Genomic DNA, 18,718 nt, shown 5'->3' on the forward strand with positions numbered 1-18,718 from the left:
GTAGGGGAATGGGTCTGGGTGGGTTGTGCTTCGGTGGGTTAGTGTGGACTTGTTGAGCTGAAGGGCCTGTTTCCACACTAATCTAGTAATCTAATCAATCCCTTCTGTTTGTCCTTTAACTCACTGTCAGTATATCCCTTGGTCATTTACCAATTATATAATATATTTATTGAGCAATGTCGCAATGAATATTCTCTTTTCTTTCAGCTTATTATTTATCTGTGTTGCCTGAAGACGCTACAAAGCATTTTGCAAATCTTCAAAGTGTTGTTTTTCTTCCAACAAAGGAAAGTTGCCAGGTAGGATGGAATATAAAGTGGGAAAGTTGGAGGAAATTATCCAAAAAATAAAATTAATGATGCATTAGAATTAATTCTTCTTTCTAAATTGTTAGAGTAAATGAATGTTGCATTTTTATGATAGATGAGGTTTTATTATCATTTTGGTCGAGTGAGTGGAACACTAAAAGTTGAATTGCACCAGCTGTATCCTCACACCTTAACAGAAATTTGGAAGCAGACAGATCCACAGGAAAACCAATGGAACAAGGAAGTTATCACAATCAAGACCAGGAGCAAATTTCAGGTTAGTACCCCCAATCTCACTGAAAAACAATTCTGACTGGTCCTCTGATACAGGAGGCTGATGGGATCAAGTAGGGGCGCCTGTCAGATGTAAATGCCATCCCGTATTCTCAATTTCTCCGCCTCCGCCGTATCTGCTCCCAGGAGGACCAGTTCCACCATAGGACACACCAGATGGCCTCCTTCTTTAGAGACCGCAATTTCCCTTCCCACGTGGTTAAAGATGCCCTCCAATGCATCTCGTCCACATCCTGCACTTCCGCCCTCAGACCCCACCCCTCCAACCATAACAAGGACAGAACGCCCCTGGTGCTTACCTTCCACCCTACAAACCTTCGCATCAACCAAATCATCCACCGACATTTCCGCCACCTCCAAAAAGACCCCACCACCAGGTATATATTTCCCTCCCCACCCCTTTCCGCCTTCCGCAAAGACCGTTCCCTCCGTGACTACCTGGTCAGGTCCACACCCCCCTACGACCCACCCTCCCATTCTGGCACTTTCCCCTGCCACCGCAGGAACTGTAAAACCTGTGCCCACACCTCCTCCCTCACCTCTATCCAAGGCCCTAAAGGAGCCTTCCACATCCATCAAAGTTTCACCTGCACATCCACCAATATCATTTATTGTATCCGTTGCTCCCGATGCGGTCTCCTCTACATTGGGGAGACTGGGCGCCTCCTAGCAGAGCGCTTTAGGGAACATCTCCGAGACACCCGCACCAATCAACCAAACCGCCCCGTGGCCCAACATTTCAACTCCCCCTCCCACTCTGCCGAGGACATGGAGGTCCTGGGCCTCCTTCACCGCCGCTCCCTCACCACCAGACGCCTGGAGGAAGAACGCCTCATCTTCCGCCTCAGAACACTTCAACCCCAGGGCATCAATGTGGACTTCAACAGCTTCCTCATTTCCCCTTCCCCCACCTCATCCTAGTTTCAAACTTCCAGCTCAGTTACTGCCTCCTTGACTTGTCCGACCTGCCTATCTTCTTTTCCACCTATCCACTCCACCCTCTCCTCCTTGACCTATCACCTTCATCTCCTCCCCCACTCACCCATTGTACTCTATGCTACTCTCTCCCCACCCCCACCCTCCTCCAGCTTATCTCTCCACGCTTCAGGCTCACTGCCTTTATTCCTGATGAAGGGCTTTTGCCCGAAACGTTGATTTCGCTGCTCGTTGGATGCTGCCTGAACTGCTGTGCTCTTCCAGCACTACTAATCCAGTAGATGTAGATGCTGGTTCAAGAGATGAATCCATTGTGCCTTTACTATCCGTTTTCCACATTATATGCTGACCCACCGACCAAGGAATTTCATGTCCTCTCATGACAAGGGGGCATAGCTTTAAATTAAGGGGGGGTAGATATAGGACTGATGTTAGGGGTAGGTTCTTCACTCAGCGAGTCATAAGTTCATGGAATGCCCTGCCAGTAGCAGTAGTGGACTCTCCCTCTTTATGGGTATTTAAGCGGGCATTGGATAGGTATATGGAGGATAGTGGGTTAGTGTAGGTTAGGTGGGCTTTGACCGGCGCAACATCGAGGGCCGAAGGGCCTGTACTGCGCTGTATTCTTCTATGTTCTATGTTCATGTTCAAAGGAGAAAGTGAGGACTGCAGATGCTGGAGATCAGAGCTGAAAATGTGTTGCTGGAAAAGCGCAGCAGGTCAGGCAGCATCAAAAGAACAGGAGAATCGACGTTTCGAGCATGAGTCCTTCTTCAGGAATGAGGAAGGTTTGCCAAGCAGGCTAATATAAAAGGTAGAGAGGAGGGACTTGGGGGAGGGGCGTTGGGAATGCAATAGCTGGAAGGAGGTTAAGGTGAGGGTGATAGGCCGGATTGGGGGAGTGGGGGGGGGGGCATGGAGAGGTCAGGAAGAAGATTGCAGGTTAGGAAGGTGGTGCTGAGTTTAAGGGTTGGGACTGAGACAAGGTGGGGGGAGGGGAAATGAGGAAACTGGAGAAATCTGAGTTCATCCCTTGTGGTTGGAGGGTTCCTAGGCGGAAGATGAGGCGCTCTTCCTCCAGCTGTCATGTTGCTATGGTCTGGTGATGGAGGAGTCCTTCCATATCCGCCACAAATTCTCCTGCACCTCCCCACACATCATTTACTGCATCCGCTGCATCCGATGTGACCTCCTCTACATTGGGGAGACAGGCCGCCTACTTGTGGAACGTTTCAGAGAACACCTCTGGGACACCCGGACCAACCAACCCAACCACCCCATGGCTCAACACTTCAACTCCCCCTCCCACTCCGCAAAGGACATGCAGGTCCTTGGACTCCTTCATCACCAGACCATAGCAACATGACGGCTGGAGGAAGAGCACCTTATCTTCCGCCTAGGAACCCTCCAACCACACGGGATGAACTCAGATTTCTCCAGTTTCCTCATTTCCCCTCCCCCCACCTTGTCTCAGTCCCAACCCTCAAACTCAACACCACCTTCCTAACCTGCAATCTTCTTCCTGACCTCTCCACCCCCACCCTCACTCCGGCCTATCATCCTCACCTTAACCTCCTTCCACCTATCGCATTTCCAACGCCCCTCCCCCAAGTCCCTCCTCCCTACCTTTTATCTTAGTCTGCTTGGCACACCTTCCGCATTCCTGAAGAAGGGCTCATGCTCAAAACGTCGATTCTCCTGCTCCATTAATGCTGCCTGACCTGCTGCGCTTTTCCAGCAACACATTTTCAGTTCTCATGTTCAAAGCCAGGATGTAACAGAACTTTGGAATCATTTATTGAAAGGATTAGAATGAAATAATTGATGTTTGGGTGACCAGGAGCTAATGCAGTATTATGACACCATGAGTAACAGGAGCCTTTGGATTTGTTGCATAATAGGGTCATGGGTAGCAGAGATTTGGATGAGCTCTGGGTTAGGAAGTATGGAATCTGGGAGGAGCACTTTAGGATTACCAAGACTGGAAATGACAAGATCATGAATGAGTGTTCTAGTCGCCAGTAGGCTAAAATAGGGGTGCACGTGCAGGTAGAAATAGATGGCATTTGTGATGGAAAAGATGCAGAGTCAGTTGCTTATTTAATGATTGAAGAGAGTGCTGAACATGCAAACTGTTTAGTTAATGCTGAGACTGAGACTAAGGCTGAAGGATGGGACCAATGGCAAGGGTATGGAGTTTGTGGCAGGTGGTCAAGACAATGCAATTGCACCTATTTATATTTGCTGGAAGTAATTGTGACTAATCCAAACTAGCTTTGGAGACATGTAATTTGAAAGCACAGAAGAACATTGGTGCAGAAGTAGGTCATTCAGCTACTCACTCCTGTTGTGCTATTCTAATGGATCGTGGATGATCTGTATTTTAACTGTATTTTGCTTACCTTTGATTTATATCACACAATCACAGTGTTACAGAATCACAGAATTGTTACAGTGCACAGGAAACCTTTCAGACCATTGTGCTTGCATTGACTTTCCAACAAGCATTATGATTTAATGCCATTCATCTGCTTTCTAGCAAAACCCTTGCACATCATTCCCATTCAAATCATTTTCCTGTGTTCTCTTAAATGTCTCAATTTACTTACCTCCATCACAGCACCAGGCAATCCATTCCTTTGTGTGAAAAGCTTTTGCTCCCATCCTATGTGTGAGATTTGCTAATCACTTTAAACCTGTGCCCTCTCATTCTTAATCCTTTAATGAGCCAGAACAGGTTATCCCTACCTGGTCTCTCCAGACTGCTCACAATTTTTTAAACTTCTATTTCAGGCTTCCTCTCTCCAAGGAGAACTCTTGAGTTCCCTGCCCCCATCCTAAATTGATTTGGTCCTCAGCTTACCTGATTAAAGTGGGCTCTTTCCCAGTTTAATTGCTTTTACTTTGGATTGTTCACTATCTTTTTCTGTCATCATCCTAAATTTCCCTATCTGCTAAATGTTCCCCCAGTGAGAGTTAGTGCACATTGCCTACCAGATTTTCACAAAAAGGTCCAACAGTGCATCCTTTCTATTTGGACTGAACATTGGTGGAAGTTTGCCTGAACACAATTTGGGAACGGTTTGCCAAACACTGTCCCAGTCTACATTCGGGCAGTTAAAATCCATAATTATGTCCATGCTATAATGTTGGCATGTCTCTGTAAATTTCCCTTCAGATTTGCTCCTCGATACCCTTTCCTCCAGTTGGTGGTCTACAGTCTACACTGGGCAATGTAATTGAAGCCTTTTTTGTTCCTTAGCTTTAGTCAAGTTGATTCTGCCGTAGAATCCTTTGGTAAATCCTCTTTGTCTGGGACTACAATGGTATCCTTAACTAACGTTGCCCTTAATAAATACTGCCACCCTTCTTTCCTTCTTTTCTGATCTTTTCCGAACATCTTGTACCTGGGAATATATAATACAAAATCCTGCTCCTCCTTGAGCTGAGCCTCTGTTATTACTACATTAAACTTTGCATGGCAATCTGTGCCTGTAACTCCCAAATCTTTTTTACTACTCACCAAGCATTCAGAGAAATCCTTAATAACACCAATATAGATTTCATCATGTTTGCCCTTACTCCAACTTCATCAGTTGACTTTTTTTCTCTGTTCTAGAACTATCCATCTCTTCAAGCATTTTGTGCACCCTGGTATTCTCCTCTAAAATCCTTTCGTCGTTCTGACACCCATGCTGAGTTAATTTAAAACTCTTTCAAAAGCACTAGTAAATTGCCCCATTAGGAACTCAGTTCCTGCTCTGTTCAGGTGCAATCTGCCTGATTTGGATGGTGCCATCTTCTGTAAAGCCAGTCTCCAGGTGCCTAGAATCTATAGCCCTCCCTCCTACACCATCTTTTCAGCCATGCACTCATCTGCCTTATCCTTCTATTTCAAAAAAAATTATATTGTAGAAATCTGAGTTTGCATAATTCAAGCTACAGCTCAACTTAGGGGTCATGATTTCAGTGAAAACCTGTAACGGAGGAGCTGAATCATAACTTGGGTCATAACTCATTGACTCAGAAATTGGAATTCAAGTTCAAAAACGATTGAGTTTATTGATGAAAACATCAAAGGATGCATCCTCATTCAGGAGTGACTTTTAACATGCTGATACGGTTTTACAAAGTATTTTTATTGTGCTTGTGTATGTTTTGTGTTTAGAACATCTTTGATTTTGCAGGTGTAAAACTTTCTCACTTTACATCTGCTGTGTATCTGCACAGGTCATAGTTCAGGGCAATATTTTTGCCTCCAGTCAACCTAATGAAGTGCTTGCTGTGGACGATATTTCTTTCGGTGATGGCTGTCTCCCAGCACCAGGTAAATGCAAAACCATGTTAATGATTATTAAAGTTTAACATCTAAAGATGTTTTGATTTCTTTCCAATTCAAACATTTACATTACAGTTATTATTTATATAGCTGAGCACAACTATTCAAAATTTGTGTTGTAGAGAAAGAAAGATTTAAGAGTCACGCTGCCAAAGTATTCAACTTAAAGTGTATATTCAATGATCATGCATTCCCATTGGGGAGTTTGATTTGAAGAGTACATTAGACAGAAAATGGGAAAGAAGTTGGAATATTTAACTTAAAGTCTAACCTCTGCCTAAGCAGCATTTTCTGGGAACTGCATGAAGAATCAAATTCTTATTAGAGAGAAAGGACTAGAAAAGCTAAAAAAAAAAGAAACGATTGAATAAAACTAAAGAAGAAATGAAATTTTGCCATCCTGAATAGGTATAACTAAAGCAAAACTAAAATTGGCTCTTTCTATAAGATTTATGCCATCTGTAAGTTTATGTAGCTGGTCACAATCAATTTGACAGTTCATCCAACCTCTTGATTCAGTCTGCATTTTCCCTTCCATGTCCTGTTCTTGGGAATAAAAGGGTGATGAATCTTTGGGGGCTAGTATTGATTAGATTTAGGGATTGACTGAATCTGTGGAGGCATTGCATTTATCATTACGTCACAGGTCCAATAAAAAATGGAAGACTAGGAAAAACCTTGAAAGATATTTTCAGATTAAATTCTGTTTGCAATTAATCATTGCGGCAGCAAATAGAATCAATCTTCTTGAGGTATTACTATTACTCTTAAATCAAGTCTGGAAGGGTTCACATTCAAAATAAGATCTGCTCCATTTTTATGAGACCTGCAATATTTTATATAATGCTACATATTTGATTTTTTTATATTGGTTTTAAATTTTTAATTCTTGATTTTACAAACTCCTGCTCATGATGTGAGAACTTTCATTGCAACAGAAGCAGAGTAAAACGTTAATCACGGCTCTCACAACATATTGAAACTTTCTGGTAAGGAACAATGCACAATATATTTTTTCCCATAGGGGAGCAAAGTCTGAGGTCATGAGAACAATATCCTGAGATCTATTCCACTCAATTAAATCACAGTTAACCCATATCTTAAACCCCATGTACATGCTTCAATTAACTCACAGTTAACCCATATCTTAACCCCATATATATGCTTCAATTCCATATCCTGCATCCTTGCCAAAGAAAAACCTATTTATTCCACTTCCAAAATATTCAAATTAGCAAAAAATCCAGCTTCTTGGAGAAGAATGTTCCACATTTCGGTGATGGTTCGTGTGAAGAAATGATTCCAGAGATCAGCCCTGATGTCAGATCTGTCATATTAAGGTTACAATACTTTGCTCTGCACCACTAGAGATATTGTTTCTTTCAAACTTCCTTATCAATTTGCTTAGTCATCTTAAATACCCCTTGAACATCTTAAAACTATATTCAATTGAAAGAGAAGATTCATCCGACTGATTCCTGGAGGGAAGGCCTCTTATTAGGAACAGTTCACCTATACCCGTTAGAGTTGAGAAAAATGAAGCTTCTCATCAAAATGTCTAAAATTCTAAAGTTATTTGACCGGCTTTATTTTATTATTCATTCATGGAATGTTGGCATTGCTGTTTAAACCAGCATTTATTATCTACCCAAATTGCCCTTGAGATGGCATGGGTAAGCTGCCTTCTTGAACCATTGTAGTATCTGTGCTGTAGGGTGCTGTAGGGAGGGAGTTTTAGCATTTTGACCCAACCATGTTGAAGGAATGGAAATATGTTTCATGCTTAGAATTGTGAGTAGCTTGGAGGGGTAATGGCTGGTATTGGTGTTCCCATTTATGTGCTGCCCTTGTCCTTCTAGATGGGAGTGGTTGCGGGTTTGGAAGATGCTTTCCTCGGAGCTTTGATAACTTGTCACTGAGCAAGTTGTAGATGGCACACACTACTGCTACTAGCTGTCAGTGCCAGCGGGAGTGACATGCTACTAATTAAGCAGGTTGTTTTCTCCTGGATGGTGTCAAGCTTCTTGAGTATTGTTGGAATTGCAATCACCTAGGCAAGTGGGGAGCACTCCTGACATGGGCCTTATAGATGGTCAACAAGTTTTGGAGAAGTAGGAGTTCAGTTACTTGCTGCAGGATTCTAACTTCTTACCTGCTCTTGTATCATTTTTATGGTGAGTCCAGTTTAATATCTGGTCACTGGCAGTTCCCAGGATGTTGATAGTGGGCATTTTGACATTAAGTGTCAAAGGGTTGAGGATAGCCATTTGTCTTGCTACTTATCTGCCCAAATCTGGATATTGTCTGGATCTTGCTTCATTTGAATATGGACTGCTTCAGTACCTGAGGAATTGTAAATGAAATTCTCCATTTGTGAAGAACATTAGCTGCAAAGGCAAGAGAACAATTCAAATTCAAGACTAATGGGTAAGGGAAAAAGAATCAGCATCAAGGTTAACGATGGGGAGAGGCTCCTAAGAATTTGAAACAGCATCTCTCTGTCTTCAAAAAGTAGGGAAATGTGCCTGCAAAAGTAGGAAATGTGCAGTGGAGTTTGAGACCCAGCATTTAATTCAATTTTTTTTTTGCAATGGTAAAGAAGTGAATGACTATTAATTTATGAGCCAGTTATCAGAACAGGAGCAAAAATGTGAGAATCAGTTGATCCCTAACATCACTGAGCAGGAAGGTGCTATGCAATTTTCTCATCTGCTAAATATTTGATTTACAATATTGTAAAATCATACTTTTTCTTGTAGGGCTTATGATTGGTTTTATAAGCATTCTGTTAAATATATCATGGACTTTTGTTGCTTGAGGCATTCTAGGGCTCCAAACCCCTCACAAAATTTGATGTAAACTATTTCCAAGGGTCTCCCTTTTGTCTCCCAACCTATATTTTTTGCTGCCTTCAGAAAGGAGTTTGTGTTAGGACAAAGTAGTGAATATATGACAAGAGTCATGGTGTTCTCTTACATCTCTGATTTCCATCATAAGTTAATTTGGGCTTTGTAGATCTACTGATGCCAGTAAATGTTTTGCATGGTTCGGCTCAGTATGTCCTTTAACTAAGGTGTCAACAGTGCCTTAAGCAAGTCATCAGTGCTTACCAGTTAATTAAAAGTACTCAGGGCAGTAGACATGGGAAAATATAAATCAGTTCCTTCTAATTCTTTATAACTTTGATTTTATTTCTGTGGATGAGATGCTCCCGAAGGAAATTAATTATTTGAACATCATTCTACATCAAAAATATTATGTAAAATCTCCTTTCTCCTCTTTATATTCCAGATCCTCACACATGGGGTATGTATCAGTCAAAGAAAACCACATAATATCTTGCCCTCTCTGGGTTTCCAGGGAGCAGTGAATTGGCTCGGAATCAGCCTTTTCTAATTCTAATAAAAATGAGGGTCAACTTTGACAAAGAAATAAAATGTTTTTTCCTTAACTGAAAGCTATTTATTACCTTTATTGATGTCACAATGTCACATGGAGCCCCTAGGAACATAACAACACTCTAATTCAAGAAAAGCCTCTTTATATGCATTAAGCCTTTGGCTATCCATGTACCATTTGCCCTCTCCAAGGCCCCAGTCATCATCCTTGACCATTTCAGTCAAAAAATCATAATTATAATCCTTGATACCCAAAGATAAACAAGCAGAACTCCAGGTTGTGCATCACCCTATCCTGGTTACCTAGCATTCAGAGATGGTTGGCAGTTTCCCCATTCGAACGACTGTCTTAACAACATAAGGATATATCTGATTCCTTCATAAGGTCTGAATTTCACTGCAAGAACAGCTCTTGTTGCTCAACACTAATTTTTTGGAACACTGCAGTCCAGCGGATATAGGAGATACAGTGTTCCTAGGAATGATGTACAAGGTTTTTGACCCGACAATACTTAAGGAATCTCAACGTATTTCCAGCTCAGGATGATCTGTGACTTGGAGGGGAACTTGTTGTTGTGGTGTTCTCATGCATTTGGTGGCCTGATGCTTCTCAGCAGTTGATATCATGGATTGTAAGTTCTTATCAAAGGGAGCTTTTTGAGTTGCAATACTATATCTTGTAGATGGTACATACTGCTGTCACTCTGTATTAGTGGTAAACAGAGTGATTGCATGATGTGTTGTTTAGGATATTGATCAAATGGACTGCTTTACCCTGAATGATGCCCTAGTGTGGTTTTTGAGTCAAGCTCATCTAGTCAATTGAATACAATGTTACTTTAAGCTACTGATGTATGCCTGTCAATTGTAAACTGGCATGGGGAGGCAAGAAGTGAGTTACATGTCACAGAATTCCCAACCTCAGATCTGCTTTTGTGGAAACATTATTTACATAGCTATTAGATCAGTTTTTAATCGATGATAACCCTCAGGATGTTGATACTGACGGATTCAGCAGTGGTAGTGCCGTTGAATGTCAAGCAGAGATATCTTGATTCTCTCTTGTTGGAGATAATCATTGTCTGACATATGTGTTGCATGAGTATTATAATTGCTATCATCACAAGCCTGGATATTGTCCAGGTCTTGCTGTATACAGGCACAGGCTGGCTCAGCATTTCAAGAGATGTGAATGTTGTTAAACGTAGTGGAATCATCATTGACATCCCCACTTCTAACATTATGATGGAGGGAGGATTATTGATGAAGCAGCTGAACATGGTTGGACCCAGGACCTGATCCTGAGGAACCCCTGCAGAGATGTCCTGAAGCTGAGATGATTGGCCTCCAACAACAGATATTCCTTTGAGCTAGCTATGTGTCTAACCAATGGATATTTTTCCCACTGTCTCTTAGTAGCTTTTATTGATGTACCTCTGAGTCAAATGCCACCTTTTTGTCAAGGGCAGTGTTTCAGTCCTCATCTTTGGAAATCAGTTATTTTATACATGTTTGGACCACGGCTGAAATGAGATCTGGAACTGAATGGACATGACAATATCAGAACCGAGCATTGCCGATCAGGTGATTGTTATATAAGTGCCAATTGATAGCACTGTCAATGACCCCTTCCATCACTTTGCTGATGATTGAGAGTAGATTGATTTTTGTTCCTGTGTTTTGTGGACGGGGCATGCCTGAGCAATTTTTCACTATGTCAGGTAGATGCCAACGTTATATCCTAACCACAGACAATGTCCAGAATTTTATCTCAGTAGCCTTTAAAATTCAAAGGCATTGACAGTAAAATCAAACCAGGAGTGTGTTACATATACCAACAAGTGCTGATTGTCATCCTAATACCTACAAAGTTCCAGAAAGCTACGAAACCCTACTTTCTCCATTTTTTTTTACCTGTAGTTTCCACATGAGAATCTGCTTTTCTTTTAAAATTTTCATTTGATTCTAGATCAATGCCTTTTTGGGGCAGAGAGAAATTCAATCATTGCCTTTTGGTGAATATAGTTTTTGTGAGATTACTCTGTGTTGATTGCCTTGAGTTTTAAACAGCAGGATCCCGATCAGATGGGCCAATGGAGTAAGGAATGGCAGATAGAATGTAATTTAGATAAATGTGAGGCACTGCATTTTGGAAAGGCAAATCAGGGCAGGACACATACACTTAATGGTAGGGTCCTGGGGAGTGTCGTGAAACATCTGATGAAGAAGTGGCGCTCCGAAAGCCGGTGCTTCCAAAGGAACCTGTTGGACTATAACCTGGTGTTGTGTGATTTTTAACTTCATTGGTCAGTGCATTTAGTATAGGAGTTGGCAGGTCATGTTGCAGCTGTATGGGACGTTGGTTAGGCCACTTCTGGAATACTGTGTGCAATTCTGGTCCCCCAATTATAGGAAGGATGCTATGAAACTTGAAAGGGTTCTGAAAAGATTGACAAGGATGTTGCCAGGGTTGGAGGGTTTGAGGTACAGGGAGGGGTTGAATAGGCTGGGGCTGTTTTCCCTGGAGCATTGGAGGTTTAGGCTAGCCATTTACAAAATCATGAGGGGCATGGATAGGATGAATAGAGAAGATATTTTCTCTATGGTGGGAGAGTCCAAAGCTAGAGGGCATAGGTTTAAGGTGGGAGGGGAAAGATTTAAAAGGGACCTGAGGGGCAACGTTTTCTCACAGAGGGTGGTGCATGTATGGAATGAGTTGCCAGAGCAAGTGGTGGAGGCTGGTACAATTACAACTATTAAAAGACTCATCTGGATGGGTAAATGAATGGGAACGGTTTAGAAAGATATGGGCCAAATGCTGGCAAATGGGACTAGATTTATGCAGGATATCTGGTTAGCATGAAGGAGCTGGACTGAAAGGTCAGTATCTATGTTGTACATCTCCAACTTACATTTCTTTCTTCTAGGAAATACATTGCACATTTTTACCACTTCTCCTCTTGCGTAGAACAATTCTAATGTTGCCCACCCAGATTATACATCAAGAAGTCTTGAAATTTGCATGCAGCATGTTATTGATTTTCTCATGTCCACCTGATCAGTTAGGCTAGAACTAGCTAAACTAGCCTTCACCCTAATTCGATCACAAATTCCAAAATCAACCATTAGCAATCATTCTGGATGTTAATACATTTGTTCTCTCCTTTGATGAAGTCTGAGCTACTGATTTGAGAGCAGTGTTTCTTGGTTTTATTTCTCTAAAGTCAATGATGGGCTTTGCAAAAACAATACTGCAAATACAGTGTGTCATGAGGAAAGAAAGCATGCTGGGAAATCTGGCCATGATCCGCCTCTATCTTAAATTCTGGCATTACTGACCAGATTGCGACCACTGACATCTTTGCTAATAGTGTGGAAATATCTACTGCTTAGACAGTATAATTTGCAGGTATGCACAACATTTAATTTTCAAGATAACCAAATCACAAGCATATTATCACACAGAACTTGCAACTGAAAGCCAAAAAACAGTGGGAAAAATTTAAACCCACACAATGGAAAAGAAATCGCAAATTTAATCTCAAAACTGCTCACTTCTGAGTTTAATAAGGGCAGGTCAGTGTTGGGGAGACATCCCATTCTCTTTTAAGAATTATAATGTACCTAAGAGCTTCACGTTAAACCTGCTTTATAGGTTGAACCTCAGCTCATGAGTTTTCCAAGCCTTGGAGCCCATCACCAGCAGCTGCAGGTTCCTTTTCTTTGCTTAAGGTCTGCTCTAAAGTGTGTCCTGACTGACTGGTGCCTAAGTTCATCAATCAGGGATCCTGTCAAAAGAAATACTTACACTGGGGAAACACAATTCTGGATTTCTCAGCTGTAACTCTGCCTTCCAATAGGAACCCCTTTCCCTGCCAATATTGAGGCATTATCACTGATGACCATTTGCACACTGAAAGAATAAGGTTCAAAGAGAACCTTAAAGAAAAGAGACAGATTGCAAGGTAAAATAGTTTAATGAGGAGATTTCAGGGGGTCAGGTTGTGAATAACAGCAGAATGGCCAACAAAGGATTGATGGAAGTCGTTGATTCACTGATGCCAGAATTGGAGGAACGCATGCATCCAAGAGTTGTTTGGCTGGAAGAGATTACAGGGGTATGGAGTATGGGACTGTGAGGACTGGAAGACAAGAATGAGAATTTTAAATTAGGGATATCGCCAAACAAAAAGCCACAGCATGGACTTAATGGGTGAAGAGAATGTCGTGAGGGTTAGGATTCAGGCAGCAGAGTTTCAGTTCGATTTTATTAGGATAAAGGATGTGAAGGAAGTTGCCACAGCAGCATTGGAATCAATGATTCTTGTTATCAAACACATGGAAGAGTGTTTCAGCAACAATTTAAATAAGGCAGAGACAGGCAATATTATTGGATAACACCAGCCAGTCTTGAATACTGAGAATGTATTTGAAATGACAGATAAATATGTCATTGTCTTCAACTTTCCAGCCCCCTGCTTATGTTAGGCTAATATGGCAATCACCTACAATATCCACTACTATCAGGTGGATTTAAGCTGCATGAGGCAGCATATATTCAGTCACTTTCCGAAGGCGTTACTTTTAAAACTTTGGATGGAATTTTTCCAGGCCTAAAATTGAATTACTTTTTTGAACTATCGCATATTTTTCTGCACATATTAATTCCTTTAAATTTTGGTTTGATCGAAAGCAATTTCAATCCAATGCAAAGTTCACTGGAAGAAAGCATCCATGGCAGCTCAACTGAACCCTAGTTGCGAAAGAGGAGAAGACAACAACTGTTTGGATGACTCCAGTGATCATAATGAGGTCAGCTAGGTGGACCTCATTTAATATGAGTTCCCTGATTGGGACTGTAAACCTGGTCCAAGCGGGGAGCCCTGGCTGACCGATACAAACAGGAGGTTAAAGATTCTGTCCACTCAGAGTTGGCTCTGAGGAAGCTGGAACAATGTCAAATCTCTGCACAGGTAAAGAAAGGGTGACGTGATAACAGAATACTGGCCTCTGTGAAGTTATTTCAGTGGTGACAAAAGTAAAGCATGCACCTCAAGAAACTTTTGAGTTGGAGTGAGCATTTCTGGCATCATGCCCTTGTTTGGGAAGCTTGATCCTGCCATCAAAGACTTGGCCCAAAATGTGGAAAGAATGCATTATTTCTTTCTGGGCAAATGACATAGGGGCAGATGAAAAGCAAGAAGTAATACTCTGACAGCATGTGGACCCTTAGCTTTTTCATTTATTAGTAGCCTAACTTTATCTGAGGCACCAGACCAAAATCTTTCAAGAGTTAATGGAATTTATTTAAGGAATATTATGACCCCCAAGCCTCCTCTAGTTCTGAGATGCTATGAGTTTTACTCAGCAGTTCGAGAAACAGGGGATTACATGTTGGGATCTTTGACAAGGTTAAGATGATTGGCAGAGGCAAGTGACTTTTGTTTAACCATTAGTGAGATACTTAGAGATGTTTGGTATGTGGGATTAATGGTGTAACCATACAAAAGCACTTTCTAGTTGAAACTAAACTGGAATTTAAATAGGCACGTTAACTGGCTTTGTCATTGGAAAATGCAGCAAAGGGAGCATATGAGTTACAGGGTATGCTGATGGAAGTGGACATCCTTGCCAGGCCAACCTAGCTTCAGGCAGCTCTATTTGAATGAAGGCAATTGCATTGCATCATTCGGAACGTATCCTGAACAGAGGAACTCTAGGTCAGCCCGCAGTAAAAACCCAAAACAAAGCCAAGCCTCGATCAAATATTTAACATTTTCTTCAGGAACTGGGCCGGCAAGGCATTATAACTGCTGGCAGCATGTGATCTCAAGGCAGCAAAGTGTCCCACAAGACCGAAATTGAGTAAGAGAACTCGTAGGTTCCTATCCAGCAGACTGCACACCCTGGAAAGTCCACCTACATCTGATTTGGAACAAGTAAATTGCTTAGCAACGTCAGAACCAATCAAAATAAACATCTGCTTAAGTCATCACCTGGTTCTAATTGAGGTTGATACCAACACAGCTGTATCAGTGATTGTAGAACTTGTTTTTAAAATGAATTTTCCATGGACTCAAACCCGTAATATTGTGCAAGACCTTGGCTAGACTGAGAAACTATACGATGGAAACATTGCAGATTGAGGGTAAAACTTATGTTCTGGTCTCCTGTGAGAAGCAGCTGGATCAGCTCCCACTGATTATAGTAAAATTCAGACTCAACCTTGATGGGGTGGAATTGGTTGAGGAAGATTCACCCTGATTGGCTCAATATTTTCTGATTAGAGTGAAGCCTGAGTTAAATACCCAGAAGTTCTTCAGGAAGGTCTAGGACTGTCAAAGGAGACAAGGCTACTGCATGTTGATGAGGAAGCAATTCTACAATTCTGCAAGGCCCACCCAGTGCCGTTTGCCTTACAGGCAAAAGTAGAGACTGAAATCAGAAGGCTGCAAAGTGAAGGAATCTTCAAACCAGTTCAGTTTGTGGAATGGGCAGCACCGGTCATATCAATTATGAAGCCTAACAGGCTCGTTCACTTTTGAGGGGATCTTAAACAAATGGTAAAGCACTTTTTGCAGCTGGATAAATACCCAATCCCTTGCATAGAGGACTTATTCGTACAGCTGGTGGGGAGGTGCTGTCCTTCATGGAGTAGAACACAAGCTATGTATACCTGTAATTGCGGTTAGGTGAAGATTCTTGGATTCTTGCTACAATTAATATCCCTACATGTTTGTACCAATATATGAGACTGTCATTTGGGCTTTCATCAGCCTGTGCCATTTTTCAAGGGATAATGGAGAACTTCACAAGGTCTATCCCAGGTCGTCATTTCTCTAGATGATGTGCTAATAACATGGAAGACCAAAAAAGAGCTCCTGGAGAACTTGGGCATAGTCCTTAGACATTTCTCTGAGGCAGTCATACATCTTAGAAGAGAAAACTTTGTGTTCCAGGTGGCCCAAAATGGGCTATAGAGTCAACAAGAAGACCAGGTTACACCTGTCAGAAGATAAAGTGAGGGTGATCAAGGGTGCCCCAGCTGCCACATCTGTAACATTGCTTAGATTGGCGAATTCTTATGGAAACTTTATACATAACCTGGTCTCTATCCTGGCACCCTTACATATGCTATTGAAAAAGGGTCAGCTTGTGGTTTCATAGCTAAGATGTAGCCTTTAAGTAAGGAAAGCTGCAGCTATCATCATCTACGATGCTGGTGCACTATGATCCCAAGCAAAATCTGGTATTGACTTGCAATACATTTCCAAACAGTATCAGGGCAGGACTAGCTCACAGATGACAAATAGTGAGGAATGCTCAATAGCATATGTTTCCCGGACTTTGGCTGATGCAGAGTGCAATTTCACCCAGATAGATAAGGAAAGTTTGGCTGTCATCTTTGGTGTTAGAAAGTTTCACCAATACCTTTCCCAATGTCAGTTTGTTATAATAACAGACCACAAACCCCTGATAGAGCTACTCAAAGGGGACAAGGCTGTGCCACCCATAGTTTCAGGTCAAATTCAGCGGTGGGCTCTCATTCTAAGTGCGTTCACTTAAAGGTTGAAACATTGCCCAGGAGGCCACATTGCAAATGTGGATGCCTTGAGCTTCATCCTACTGGCAGATATACTACCTGTGGTGTCATTACTGGAAGTGTCCATTCTGGTTTTAAACTTTCTGGACATCCTTACGGTCACCACTGACAATATCAGACCATGGATGCAAAAAGATCCTGTTCTGGAAAAACTAAAACAGCTGGTGGTGATGGGAGAAATGAAAGGGCCATCACAACTAGAATGGAAATGTTGCTGGATGCAGCGAGACCAGATCGTCATCGACGACAGTATTTTAGTATAGGGAAGAAGAATGATTGGCCTGAGCAAAGGTCCCACCAGATACTGACTGAACTCCACCAGGGTCATCCAGGGATTTCCAAAATGAAGATATTGGTGAGAGGTTACGTCTGGTGGCCAGGGTTGGATGCAGCCATAGCTGCGTTCGTAGGGCAGTGTCCAGAGTGCCAACAAGGATGAAAACTACCACCAGCAGCTCCTCTGTGGATGTGGGAATGGCTGGGTAAATTCTGGTTCTCGGTTACATAACAACGGTGCCAGCCCTTTCATAGACTTAATGTTCTTAGTCATCGTGGATGATCACTCAGTAGTTGGATGTTCATTCGTCAAACATGGGGACGATGATAGAAAAGCTGCGAGCATCTTTTCCAAACTCAGGCTCCCAGAACTATTGGTCATAGACACCAGGCCATCATTTATCAGCAGGGAATTAAAAGTATTTCCTAAAGTTAAATGGCATTCGGCATATAAGGATAGCTCCATTCCATCCATCATCAAATGGTCTGGTGGAACGTGATCTCCAAACTTTGAAGGCAGGCTTAAGGAAGCAGCCAACAGCTTTACTCAAAATCAAACTGTCTTGGTTCCTATTTGATTATCGGATCACCCCTCATGCAACCACAGGGATAGCTCCAGCAGAATTGCTAATGGGAGAAGACTCTGCACTTGGTAAAGTCTGATTTTTCTGGCTTTGGGGAGAGAATGAAACAGCATCAATGCCAGACACAAGACTCTAAGCAAAAGAAACCGTTTACTTCAGAACACAATGTTTTGTGCTGAAACTGCAGAAATGGATAAGACGCATGGTTGATGAGAGGCCAGGTCCCATGACATACAATGTTCGCGTAGGAGAAGTGGTTTTAAGTAAGCACACAGACCATATAAAAGCTGCAAACTTAGCAAATGGTACAGCAGCAAAACATACCTGGCCTTCAGAACAACCTGAAAGGCTGTCAGAATCCTTGGTTTCTCCCCCTCCATTTAGTATTGAAGAAACCTCCGAGGTGGCCACGGTGGATGTCACAGCCTCAATGCCTTTAGCACCTGAAGAAGAGGATGAGTTTCTGTCAAGATGTTCCAGGTCCAAGAAGCTGGCTATGATCCGGTATATACCGCCTATACCCAAGGATGAGTCGGGGAACCAGACTTGGTATGAAAACGCCCCAGAAGAGGATACAAGAGAAGGAACAGGCCTACATCCTGGACTTAGAGGGGGAGGGATGTAATAATTGTACCAAGGTCAGACAGGTGGACCTCCGAGAATTTGAGTTCCCTGACTGGGGCTGTTAACTTGGTCCAATCAGGGAGGCCTGGCTGACAGATATAAACAGAAGAGTAAGAGGTTCTGTTCACTCTGAATGGCTCTGAGGAAGCCAGACCAGTATCAAGTACTATGCACATGTAAATAAAGGGTGACTTATTGACAGGATACCCAACTCTGTGGAGTTATTTCATTGACTACACTAACAGCGAAGATAATCATTGAAACTCATTCTTCCCTGTTGAAAGTGACTTAGTACCATACAAAGCATTCCATTCTCTGCAGACATAAAGAACATGTTTAAGCTTTGCATCTTTTTT

At 42.2% G+C, this 18,718-nt stretch overlaps 1 protein-coding gene across 1 annotated transcript in view; it reads left to right on the plus strand.

Annotated features, from left to right (window-relative positions):
• Positions 1-18,718, plus strand: part of LOC140480282 (MAM and LDL-receptor class A domain-containing protein 1-like) — a 404,689-nt gene that overhangs the window by 43,855 nt on the left and 342,116 nt on the right. Inside the window, exons 3-5 of the mRNA XM_072574989.1 lie at positions 208-299; positions 424-585; positions 5,769-5,865. Of these exons, the coding sequence (XP_072431090.1) occupies positions 208-299; positions 424-585; positions 5,769-5,865 (351 nt within the window). The remainder of the gene's footprint in view (positions 1-207; positions 300-423; positions 586-5,768; positions 5,866-18,718) is intronic.

This window comes from Chiloscyllium punctatum, chromosome 8 (genome assembly GCF_047496795.1).
Source record: "Chiloscyllium punctatum isolate Juve2018m chromosome 8, sChiPun1.3, whole genome shotgun sequence".
Lineage (NCBI taxonomy): Eukaryota > Metazoa > Chordata > Chondrichthyes > Orectolobiformes > Hemiscylliidae > Chiloscyllium > Chiloscyllium punctatum.